Genomic DNA, 13,467 nt, shown 5'->3' on the forward strand with positions numbered 1-13,467 from the left:
CCTATACAGAGATTTATTACCCATCCTATCAAGGTTATCAAGGCCATGTACAATATTTAAAATAAAGAGCAAACAATAAGACAAAACAGAGCAAAACAAATACCAATATAACAATGACGACAATGAAGAAAATCACAGTAACAAAAAGACTCCAAAACAGCAAGAACTAAAGGCAGGGGGACAACATAGCATAACAATAAGCATCTTTCCAGACTCCAGCCTAGGTGACTCCCTTGCTTCCCTTAAGAAACAGCTTAAAGTCTTTGAACCCAAACCATTTTACAAACTTTCCTGCACTCATATAAACCCAGCTATTTCCACCTGGACTGCACCTCTCATCTCTTGCTACTTCTGGCTCTCTTCAGGGACACTTCTGAAAACCGTGCATCATTAAAGTATAAGCTATCTCTAGGAGATAGTCTCCACAGCCACACTGTGAACTCAGCCTAGGCCCACCCACCCTTCCCTCCCCTCACCCACCCCTAAGCTCACATTACATACATAGACCCACCCACCAATCACCCTCCACCCAGCCTGTTGCCCAGCCAACACAGAATAAAAGTAATTAAACTAAAAATATAATTCAACAACCCCAATGCTATACCTTAAACTTATCATATTCTTACCCATCTTGTGCTTTCCTATCTCAGTTATCAACCAGGGCAGATAAGCTGACCCAAAAAATCCCTCCCAACACCCTCCTTTTCCTCACCCCCCCACAACAAAAAACATCTTTCTCATCCTCATAAAAGCCAGACTAGTAAATAACAAAGACATCATACTAAAAGACCTTGCAAATAAAAACTGGGGCATATTCCTGACCTGGCTTAAAGACAATGATCGTTACACCACGTATATGTCCCTTACATTATCACATTTTTAGTAGGCTCCAGTACACAGAAAATAAGTAAAAGCCATTACCTGCCCATAACAAATGGATTGCAGAGTATTTTATATTTGTACTAGATCTCAATGTGTGTCACATTAGGTTAAAAACTTGTATTGAAAAAACATGCACTGCCAAGGATAACTATGCAAATTGTAACCTGGAAATTCAAGTTAGGATGCAACCCTGTTCTGCAACTGTCAAATTGTAACCTGTTCAACCTTTTGGCTTCCCTGAGCCACATTGGCTGAAGGAGGGAGCCGGCAAGACGGTAAACACCCGGGGGCAGCAGAGGAAAACACTGCATTGCCCTCGACCAGGGCCGCACAAAATACTTCACGGGGCCGCAGGTTGAACACCCCTGCTGTAAGCCCTTCTCTGAGCTCTTTGGGAACAATGGGATAGAAAACGAATTAAATAAATCAGTTGACATAAGATCAGAATACAAGAGGAATTCTTAAACCTGTAACTGCCAGTAGAGCAGGCAGAACCAAAGAATCACATAGATTTACTCAAGTTTCAAGTTTTATTAGTGCTTGATAAATCGCTTATTGAATATCTAAGCGATGTACAATTCAAGTAAAATAGAAATACAGATACACTGACTTTAAATAAAAAACATACTGGGTTAACATACATGAACCGTGAGGGTTAAGGGGGAAAGTTACAATATATTTGTAGAAGAAAATATACATTAAAGGGAAAAATAATTCAAAGAAGGGAGAAGAAGAAAAAAAAAAAAAAGTTGTGGGATGTCAAGCCTAGGGTCAAAAAAATTATAAGTCTGAGAGTCATATATTAAAAGCATCCTTGAAAAAATAAGTTTTTAAAGCTCTTTTAAAAGAAAAGAGGTCCTTTATGTCTCTAATGTACTGGGGCATAGAGTTCCACAAGGTAGGGGCAATAATTGAAAACATGTCTTGTCTTCTAGTTCCAATTATTTTTAGGGATGGAACTGTTAATAGATTGTTTGAAGCTGATCGGAGGGTCCGTGAAACGTTGTATGGAATGAGCATTCTAGTAATGAACTGGGGTTCATTATAGATCATAGATTTAAAAACTAGCAGTAATATTTTGAACGAAATTCGATGTGCAATAGGAAGCCAATGGGAGTCTATCAGCAGAGGGGTGACGTGGTCAAATTTTTTTGCATTGTAAATTAGTTTGATTGCAGTATTTTGGATGATTTGAAGCCTCCTTTTTTCTTTTTGCAGTATATTAAAAAAAAGGGAATTGCAGTAATCGATTTTGGAAATAATCAACGAGTGAATCAATATGTTGATAGACTTAGTTTTAAGGAACTTGGATATAGAACGTATCATACGTAATTTATAGAAACATGATTTAACTGTATTCCCTATGTTTTCGTGAACTGAAAGCTTGTCGTCCACGATGATACCTAAAATTTTTAACGAAGAAACGGAATCTAAGGGAACTTTGTCTAGGACAAAGGCAGTGTCCAATGAAATGTCCTTTTTCCTAGGGAATAGCTTAGATTTTGTTTTTTTTGATATTTAAGGCTAATTTGTTGGTGTTAAGCCATTTTTTTATTGAGTCTAATTTCTTGTTGATTATCAGTATTTCGTCTGGGTTTCCTGGATCAATGGGGTGCAATAGTTGGATGTCATCGGCGTAAGCGAAAGCAGTAAAACCGATAGATTGGCAGATGTTTAAAAATGGGGACAAAAAAATATTGAAGAGAAGAGGTGAAAGAATGGAGCCTTGTGGAATTCCATATGAGGATGAGAAGGGTTTAGAATGTTCATTGTTGAAATAGACTGTTGAGAAGCGATTAGAGAGAAAAGATTCGAACCATTTCAGAACTTCGTCACTGATGCCAATTGATTCAAGACGTTCTAATAGTAGAACATGGTCGATAGTGTCAAAAGCCGCTGACAAATCAAGTGAAAATAGAACAACTGATTTATGATGGTCTAAAAAATAATGGATGTTGTTAATCATTCCAATCAGTAATAGTTCAGTATTGTGAAATTTCCGGAAACCAGTTTGGTTCGGATGAAGAACGTTCAAAGCCTCTATAAAGTCAGAGAGTTGGTTAAAGACCAGTCTTTCGGTGATTTTAGCGAGAAAAGGAATATTAGCTATGGGTCGGTAATTGGAAATTTCTTCTGGACTGATTTTATGGTCTTTTACTATGGGTGTGATGGTTGTTGTTTTCCAAGAGAGTGGGACGTAAGCAGTGGTTAAGCTTTTATGAACCAGAGAATGAATAAATGGACCCAAACAGGAGAAAAATTTCTTCAGATAGATTGGTGGAATAATCTCAGATCTAACTCCTCTAGGATTGGTATTTTGAATAGAAAGATGGATATCTTTTATAGTGGGTATATTAAATTTCTTGCATTTGGAAGTTGGAATAGATTTCGCTGTGTAATCGTTTTCGATGCTGTTGTTTGGATTCAGTAGAAAGTTGTTGCGAATGATTCTTATTTTTGAACAGAAATAATTGGCGAGATCTTGGGAAGATGGGATGCAGTTTTGTTTAGTAAGATCTCTATGAACTAGAGGTGTGATGGATTTTAGAATGGAATATAGAATTGACGGATTTTTTGCTATTGAGATTTTTTTTTCGTAATAATTAGATTTAGCTTGATTAATTTTTGTTTTATAAAAAGCTGCTTGTTCCTTGTAGTTTTGAAAATTGTGAAGTGATTTATTATGTCTCCATTTTCTTTCTAAGGATCTAAGTTGTTTTTTTATGAGTGAAAGTTCGTCCGTGTACCATTAATAGTTGCAGTATATCAAATAAACTGAACTGAACAGGAATGCCAAAAAAGCCAGGCTTAAACTTTCAACGACATGGTTCAGAAGGCAGATCCATTGGAAGCAGAATTCAGAGGATTGGGGCGATGCTGTAAAATACCATGGATCGGGAGGTTTCTAAGCAAGTTCTGGCAAAGGAAAAAAAAAAACAATGTTTAATAATCTAAGTGGCTGAAGTGGAACTCAAAAAGAAAACTAACATAACAGACGTTTGTCTGCAGCTATATCTGTGTACAGCATACATAAAAAAACACACATAAAGACATGATCGAATATATCACGGGCCGTATCGAGGTGGAAGAAGATCTCTTTTTTCTTAAAGGACCCACTGCAACAAGAGGGCATCCATTGAAAATCAGGGGTGGGAAATTTCATGGCAACACCAGAAAATATTTCTTCACCGAAAGGGTGGTTGATCGCTGGAATAATTTTCCACTACAGGAAATAGAGGCCAGCAGCATGCCAGATTTTAAGATAAGATGGGATTGGCATGTGGGATCTCTTCATAAAGGAAGTTAGGGGGTGGGTCATTAGTGTGGGCAGACTAGATGGGCCGTGGCCCTTTTCTGCCATCATTTTCTATGTTTCTATGTAAAGGTACCTTAAGATGCTCATCCACAACAGTAGTTACTTCTCCAGCCATGGATTCAAGTGTATCCTGAATTGGATTAGGTAACGAACCACTCTCTCCAGTCCAGGCAGCCCCACCAAGGTGGTATAAATTTGGTAATAGCTGTGAGATTGAAACAAGACTTCAGTGAGGGAATTTCATCTACTTAAGTTAAACCCTTACAAACATTGAGAATTTAAAATATTTAATGAAATCAAGAAGGCAAGTTTTCACACCAATAATTTCTGTCCCTCACTAGAAATATGCTCTCTTTAGGACTTAAGTTGGTGGTTAGATGACACTTACTGTTTTAGAATTCTTAGCATCACGCATGAGTCTTTCTGCCAATTTCACATCTTCCAATATGGCATCAACACCGCAATTTCTTAAGGAGTTAAGATGATCTTGAACCTTGACGCATATTCTGTCAATCATCTATTGAGAATCAAAAGAAGAAATACAATAAAGATAAAAGAATTGAGGTGTTGCTGCAGACATGTTTAGAATATAAAAATATACTTAGACTGGGGAGATGTTATAAACAGCAGGGAAAGAAGTGAAAGAGGAGGGGAAAACCCCACAGGAACAGGAGAGAAGCAGCCAGGACTAGTACTGTATGAAACAGGTATCAGTCAGTGTTTAATATATACACTAGCCTGTATTATGATGGGGGTGCTGAAAAGTTCTCAGCCCAAGCAGCTTCAGATGTTAACACAGAGAGCAGAGGTTGCTGCAGTGAATTTCACATTAAAAGTTCCAGGTACAAATGTCACCATATCTTGCTTATATTGTATGGCGAGCCCTCAAAAATCTACTGTACCTACATTAAGATGACACCTACAGGCATAAGGGCTATTGGTGTGGTGTACAGGTGGGTGTATTTTGGAGGGCTCACCATACAATATTAGCAAGATAGAGTGACATCTGTACCTGGGACTTTTAATGTGAAATTCATTATAGTACTTAGAAGAGCCCCTCTGCTATACTCAGCTGACTGAACAGTTTACTAAGAATGCAGGCTGCCTAGAGGAAAACTTTTATGCGTTTTTCATGTGGACGTATTTATATTTGAGAATTGCTAAAAAAGACAGACCAAAAAGTCTACATAGGTCATTAAAAAAAAAAAAAAAAAGATAGACATCTTGCAGTTTTGAGAATTGACATTTTCTCTACTGGATTTCTGGATGTCTTTCCCAAAATATCCAATTGAAAATGCTCCTCTATGTATTTTTTTCCCCCTTTTGTAATCTGCCTAGAACTGTGATGCGTGTGGAATCTAAATTTTCTTAAATAAATAATAAGCAGCCAACATTTGTTATACAATAGCAGCAATCTGGCTTTTTCTTATGGCACAAAAAAATTCAAGAAAAAAGTTCAAATAGCAGCACCCCATAACTTAATGGAAATAAAGAACAAAATTTATTCTATGCCAATTCTGGTGTTTTGATCTAGGCAGCAGACTTTCAGTAAAGATGCAAAAGAGAGAGAAGTAGCAGGCATTACTGTACACTGTAAAGAAATTCTGTGAGTAGAATAGGTCCCATATTTTCTGAAAAGAACATCCCCATTGCATTTGTAACCTCACTGCTGCTTTATCTTGTAACTGTAGTGTTATCAGTAATCTTGGTTGCTATTGTATTTCAATCTGTAATGCTGAGACAAGACACATTTAGCCCTAGTCTTCAATGGTACTGGTGACGTATCAAAAATTACTCATGACACCTCCATGGTTACAAATATTGGGCAATTTTGTTCAAATGAGATAACTAAACAAGTGACAATATGTTAAGAGAGAGAGAAAAACAAATCTTGCAGTACATTTAATCCGGCATCAGAATAGGCTAGAAAAACAATGTGGCCAAGGAATGAATTAAGTCAATTAATAACAATGCTCCTGCAAGCTGAATTCATCAACTCTGCTCACTGAATATTCCTGGCTCAAGGGAGAGTAGTTAAAATGACATTACTATGCCAGTGGTGTAACATTCATACTCTAACCTGCTGCGTTGTGCTGGTGACAATGCCCTGCTGCAGCCGGTACGCCTGTTCCTGTAAGTATTTTCTAGTCTCATGATTCCGCAACAAATAGTTTTCTATCTGAAGGTGAAAAAGGGAAAAAACAAACCATGAGAAAATGCATCTGGATCAGAACACAGCTACTGGTCTCAACTAAGAACATAAGAACATAAGAAGTTGCCTCCGCTGAGGCAGACCATAGGTCCATCCTGCTCAGCGGTCCACTCCCGTGGCGGCCCATCAAGCCCATTGCCTGAGTAGTGGTCTATATCTATCTATACCCCTCAATCCCTTTTTCTTCTAGGAATCTATCCAAACCTTCTTTGAAACCATTTAATGTGTTCCTGTCTACCACAGCCTCTGGAAGCGCATTCCATGTATCCACCACCCTCTGAGTGAAAAAGAACTTCCTAGCGTTTGTTCTAAACCTGTCCCCTTTCAATTTCTCCGAGTGTCCCCTTGTACTTGTGTTGCCCCATAATTTGAAAAATCTGTCCCTGTCTACTTTTTCTATGCCCTTCAGGATCTTGAAGGTTTCTATCATGTCTCCTCTACGTCTCCGCTTTTCCAGGGAGAAAAGTCCTAGCTGCTTTAATCTGTCCCGCACTTCAATTCTATAAAACTCCCCAGCTGTATAAATGGAGGAATAGAATATATTCAGCCCAAAACATTTTATTTCAAAGTGCAATCTAAAGGTATTCAAGTGTTCAAGTCCAAAGTGTTCAAGTCCAAACATCTCTTTGACACTGCTTTCAACTCCTAACTTTCCTCCTTAGGTTCTGCATCTCCAACCCCTCTATGCCATGTCTGTCTGTCTGTCTGTCTAAGTTAGATTGTAAGCTCTTCCAAGCAGGGTCTGTCTATTTAATGTCAAAATGTACAGCTTAGCAAGTGCCCTTTAACGTTATAGAAGTGGATCCCTTTGGCTCTGTCTTGCAGAGATTTGGTCCTGTGCATTATGCTCCTACCACATCTGAATTTTGAGAAATGGGTGCTGTCTGATTGAATTAAAAAAAAAAAAAAAAAAAAGAAAAAGATATGACTGGAAAATTGTGTTGATTTTATCACTCCATTTAAATAGGTCTTGTACTCATTGCCCAAGACTTGATGCACACAAACAAGTGTTTTATTTTTTAATCACTTCCCTAGGGATAAACAGATGTTAATCATTTCTTGTTGATTCTGGTTTTCAAATTAGATTTGTTTCTACCCCTGCAAAGCGGCATAAATAAATATCCTCCGCCATCAGCTGCTCTAATTTTCAAAAAAAATATTCTGACATATTCTATTACTCATATAAAGGAAAATTCAAATTCATCAAACTGGCTTGCAAGAAAAAGTGATGATATGATCACAGTTGATATTTACACCACAGAGTAAAACTCAATTCCTCCTCACACCAATGAAATTCTACCAAATTAAGAGGGTCTTTTACTAAAGATTAGAACATGTTGTCTGCAGTAGGGCCCAGAGGAATAAATGGGTCCTGTGGCACATAACATGCACTTAGTCAAAGATCTCCTCAGAGAGAATCAAACTTTTCACCCTAGTCCAAATTTAGAGACCCCACATGAACAAGGAAGTTAAAGTAATATTTACTTATTGGCTATTGGTGAAGTAAGATTAGAGTAAATCACTTTCTCTTGAAAATTGTTCCAAGAAACTGAAGAATTTGTCACCTTATGTACGAAGCCCTGAACTAAAAGCATCATTGCATAAATAAAGGTGGTAATTTTACATGTTCCTTAACCTGAGCAGCAAGCATGCATTTAAGTTACACAGTTTTAATATAGAAAATATGTTAATGCTTTACCTTTAAAAATAAAAAAGGAAAGTACTGTACCCACACACATTTACACCTGTTCTCAGACACACAAATTTCCTGCTTTGTTTCTCTGAATATATTTTATAATATACAGTGGTACCTCGGTTTACGAGTGCACTGGTTTGCGAGTGTTTTGCAAGACGAGCAAAACATTTGCAAAATCGGTGCCTGGGAAACCGAGCATGGCTCAATTTACGAGCACCCCCCCTGCGATCCGGCACCCCCCCTGCCTCGAACCGGCACCCCCCCCACCAAGATCCGACCCCCCTGATACGATTGGGCACCCCCCCAACACGATCTGACCCCCCCCCGACACAATTGGGCACCCCCCCCGCCGCTTCTTAACCTCATCTGGGCACTCTTGAAGATCGGCCCTCGTCTGCTGGGCCTTGAGCATCTGAGCATGCTCAAGGCCTGCGAGTTCACGTTCTGAACGTGAACGTGAACTCGCAGGCCTTGAGCATGCTCAGATGCTCAAGGCCCAGCAGACGAGGAATCCGATCTTCTAGAGTTCCCAGATGAGGGTAAGAAGTGGCGGGGGGTGCCCAATTGTGTCGGAGGGTGCCCAATCGTGTCGGGGGGGGGGGTCGGATTGTGGCGGGAGGTGCCCAATCGTGGCGGGGGGTGCCCAATCGTGGTGGGGGGGGTCGGATCGTGGCGGGGGGGTGCTGGATCGCGGGGGGGGCCTTCGAGGGGAGCAATGCCGGTTCTCGGGGGGGGGGGGGGGAAACGCATCAAAGCGAGTTTCCATTATTTCCTATGGGGAAACTCGCTTTGATAAACGAGCATTTTGGATTACGAGCATGCTCCTGGAACGGATTATACTCGTAATCCAAGGTACTACTGTATATGCATAAGCGTAAACTCTCCCCAAAATCTATGCTCAGGAGCCTTTACGACCATTGTAACCAGAGGTGATCCAGGAAATTATAGACCAGTGAGTTTGACATCGGTACCAGGCATAAAGAACAAAATGACAGAAAATATACATAAGCATGGATTAATGAAAAAAAAACAACAATGATTTAGTCAAGGGAAATATTGCTTCACCATTCTACTGCATTTCTTTGAAGGGGTGAATGAATATGTGGATAACGGTGAGCCAGTTGATATTGTGTATTTGGATTTTCAAAAGGCATTTGACTTCTGAGGAAATCAGAAAATCATGGGATATGAGGTAATGTCCTATTATGGTTGAAAAACAGAAAACAGCGAGCGGGTTTAAATGGCCAATATTCTCAATGGAGAAGGGTAAATAGTGGGGTTCCAAAACCACAAATACAAGTTCCACCAGCTTTAACAATTTAAGTCACCAAACAAAACCAAAAAGCTACAAAACCAGAGAAAAACGGAGACAATTATTTTTTTTAAACGACTGGAGGAAGAGCCTCAGAACCCTGTTGGAGAGAAAATCCCCCTCAGACTAGAGGACAATAACTTCATCAGCATAAAAACCTCCAGCTATAAATAGCGGGGTTCTCCAGGGGAATGTGCTGGGATCACTGCTTTTTTAACAAATTTATCAATGATCTAGAGATGGGAATAACTAGTGAGAGAATTAAATTTGCTAATGACACAAAGTTGTTAAATCTGCCAACCAAAGGAGAATGTCAATCTCTGCACAAAGTGTCACAGTGTTCAATGAAGGAGCAGAGAAAACCAAGTCTTCAAGCCAAATAAAACTTTATTAGCAACCATATGGACATTCAAATGACATGGGCCTTGTTTTGGCTGGAAAGCCTGCCTCAGGAGTGTTATAATTTCACAATAAAGTTACTACTGTTGGTGCCAAACTGCTTCTTTTTCCTGTACCAGGAACAAAAGAAAATTGGCAAATTGCTTCCAAACAGTAATCAAATAAATTAACCAGTGCAGTGCTTCTCAACCCAGTCTTCAGGGCTATTCAGGTTTTCAGGACATTCACGATGCATATGCATGAGATAAGACTTACATGCACTGCAACCTTGGTATGCAAATCTATCTCATGCATATGCATTATGGATAACTTGAAAATTCAACTGGCTAGGTGTGCCTTCAGAACTAGATTGAAAACCAATGAACCAGTGATCTGCAATGGTCTGTTCTTCAAAAGTTACATCAATACACTATATTTGCTTATTATTATTAGAAATATTTCTTCAAATATGGGATGATGCCCTTGTAACTACTTATCTGCAGATATTGGGGACAATTTTATAAGAAATTGCTTACAAAAATTCTACAGAACAGTCTTATTTTATGACTGGTTTTCTAATGGCACATTATCTTGCTTTGAGGAAAAATTTCTCTGCTTCAGGGCTTTTTGCATTCAGTGGTCCATACAAACTTTACCAGTACATTTTCCTTCGAAACATGATCTCATGCTTGCTACTAGATGACAGTGTGATTCACTGAAGATAAGTACAACCCAAATTATATGCGTTTGGTTGACTAAAGATAACTTTTTATGGAAGTGAAGTAAAAGATTGGACTGTGTTTGAATTCTGGTTTTTCAATATCACAATGTATTAACCTAAATTGAATGTGAACTGGTTAAGTTTTAATATTGGACCAGTAATTATATCTTTCTGAACACATGCTGAAATTAGTAGTCTCTGGTATGTACCTGGATATGAAGGTCCATTATATTTAAGAAGTGCTTGTCTAGTGTTATACTTTATAATATTCAATAAGTTGCACACTTAAATGTGTGCCCTACCCAGGTTCCACCCCTCCCCTTTGCAAATAAACACTATGTAAGATAGGCATGCATACACAGGCATATATGAGTGCACATTTGCACATATGTAGGATCTGTCAATATTCTAAACATTTGTGACTGTAAATACTAACACCTATTTTACAGAATTGCCACTTATATGCTTGTGCAACTAGATTAAATATCCTTCCAGTTTCCATTTCCACATGTAAAAATGTTTCAGGCTTATTTTTAAATCTGTGTATTCATACAAGCCCCACTGAATTATATAAATAATCCATATCCTGAAACATGCCAGAAGATTGTGGGAAGTAAATATCCCAACTGCCAAATTATTTTAAGGGAACAGTGTCTACGCAGGTCAGGCCTTACCTTTTGCAGAGCTTCTTCTGTTTTTTCTGGGTTGTTTTTCAGTGCTTGTGAAGCATCATTCACAGGTATGGGCATAAATCTCAACGTATAATTCCTTAAAAAAAACAAAACAAAATAAAAAACACCACACACATAGAATAAAAAACAGATGCACAAATGCATACAGTACATGTTAAAATTACTCTAAGAACATAAGTCTAGCTATACTGGGCCAGACCAATGGTCCATGTAGCCCAGTGGCCTCAAACCCGCGGCCCAGGGGCCACATGCGGCCCCACCAGGTACTATTTTGAGGCCCTCAGTATATTTATCATAATCACAAAAGTAAAATAAAACAGTTTCTTGATCATATGTCTCTTTAGCTATAAATTACAATATTATTATTAAGACTTTAGCCAAAAGGAAAGATTTATAAACTATAAAGACTTTACCTCATGCAAAACTGTCATTTCTTTAATAAGACATTAACTATTTTTTTCTGAGGCCCTCCAAGCATCTACAAATCCAAAAGGTGGCCCTGCAAAGGGCTTGAGTTTGAGACCACTGATGTAGCCCAATATCCTGCTTCCAGAAGTGGTCCTCCATGTCACAGTAATTGGCAGTATCCCACAGATTATCAAGATTCCATGCTACCAACCCAAGGGACAATCAGTGGCTTCCTCTATGTCTATCTTAATACAGTAGATTATGGACTTCCCCGGGAACTTGTCCAAACCTTTTTTTAAACCCAGTTGTTACTCTCTGATCAGTAGACCTGGTGGTTGAGTGGCAGGGGCTGTATGCTGCCATATGAAGTACTTGAATTTGATTCCTGCTCAGGTCTTATTTTCAGAGCTCCCTTAGATATGCTGTGAGGGCAGAAGCCAGAGTTCCTGGGAGGAGGAAGGACTCTGCCAGAAAGCAACAGTGCCAACTAGTGGTTGAATTAAAACCCATGTTAGCAAGGTTCTGGAAGAAGTCTTGCTGCATGATTCTCAGCTAAGGACTGTTGCTGCAATGAGATTGGATATAAAATAGAGGAAAATATTTGTGGGTAGTTCAGGATGTCAAATCTCAGTCCAGGTCCCAAGGAAGCTCTAAGCCCAAAAAAGCAGGAAAAAAGTAGAAGGACAATCCCTTTATGACAGAATCCAACTACTGATTATTTAATTCTCACTAACTTTTAATATTATTTATTTATTATAAAGGGAAAACACAACCAGTTGCATGTAACGATGTCATCTCTAGCTACAATTGCCAAAAGTATTCTGCAATAAGCTGTTTTATGAAGAAAACATGAAAAACGGGGCTCAATTGTTAATTTTCTAACTGCTCCCCCCCTAAAAACAAAAACAGAATGAAAAAAGCCTCTGTATATTTACCATGAAGAATTTATACAACTATAGCTACTATTGTGCAGAATATTATATTAATACTGATAAAACGCTTAATCCTTAGGAGCTAAAGTGGCCAAAGCACTAAGCTGTGCTATTTTTAGCTATATGTACTAACTAAAGGGCCTACCACATGCCATGAATCCTATCATGATTGCACTAAAAAGAATGCATTTCAGCTAGGACTCCCAATATCTCATATTAACCACTTTGTCATTCATTCTGACAGCAACAACTCTCACTGCTGAAATAGGTAAGAGTGCTGGGTCATTTTGCAGAGTAAATTAAGATCTAGAGCCTCAGTATTCACCAAGAGAAGATCAAGAGAGCAATAAGAAAGGAAGGGAATGGGGACTTGTATACCTCCTTTTTTGTGGCTTTGGCATTTCAAAACTGACATTCAAAGCAGTGGGCACTGGAAGATTAGTGAGCAGCACCGGGATTTGATCTCATAACCTCTGAGTGCAGAGGCGGAAGCTCAACCACTGAGCAACTTTCCTTGTGCAGAAGTAAAATATGATTTATGTCGGCAGCTTGTTGCCTGTTTTACATGGTTCCGCTCTTATCTCACAGAAAGGAAATTTTGTGTATTTGACAATATTGTAAATTCAGATGCTATGTCATGTTCTACAGGAGTCCCTCAAGGCTCCTATCTCTCTGCTGTACTTTTTAATATTTTTCTTCTCCTACTCTGTCAGTTATTATGTTGCTTAGGTCTGCAACACAAAATTTATGCCAGTGATATAAAATTTTTGGTAAATGTTGGCAATTCATTTGAAGATAGTTTTTCAATGTTAGGATTTCATCTCACTAGCACTGGGCAAAGGATAAAAGGCAACCATTTAAAATTAAGGAGTCCTTTTACTAAGGCAAGCGCTAAATATGTGTGTGCTAAACGTTAAA

General features: G+C 38.7%; 1 protein-coding gene across 6 annotated transcripts in view; it reads right to left on the bottom strand.

Moving 5' to 3' along the window:
* The window catches only part of CARMIL1 (capping protein regulator and myosin 1 linker 1), a 476,507-nt gene that overhangs the window by 91,867 nt on the left and 371,173 nt on the right, over positions 1-13,467 (bottom strand). For all 6 annotated transcript variants that reach the window (XM_033934492.1, XM_033934489.1, XM_033934488.1 and 3 more), the window contains exons 23-26: positions 11,192-11,285; positions 6,279-6,377; positions 4,587-4,715; positions 4,272-4,403 (exon numbers count right to left, since the gene is read on the bottom strand). In XM_033934492.1, the coding sequence (XP_033790383.1) occupies positions 4,272-4,403; positions 4,587-4,715; positions 6,279-6,377; positions 11,192-11,285 (454 nt within the window). The remainder of the gene's footprint in view (positions 1-4,271; positions 4,404-4,586; positions 4,716-6,278; positions 6,378-11,191; positions 11,286-13,467) is intronic.

Source organism: Geotrypetes seraphini, chromosome 2 (genome assembly GCF_902459505.1).
Source record: "Geotrypetes seraphini chromosome 2, aGeoSer1.1, whole genome shotgun sequence".
In the NCBI taxonomy this organism is placed as follows: domain Eukaryota; kingdom Metazoa; phylum Chordata; class Amphibia; order Gymnophiona; family Dermophiidae; genus Geotrypetes; species Geotrypetes seraphini.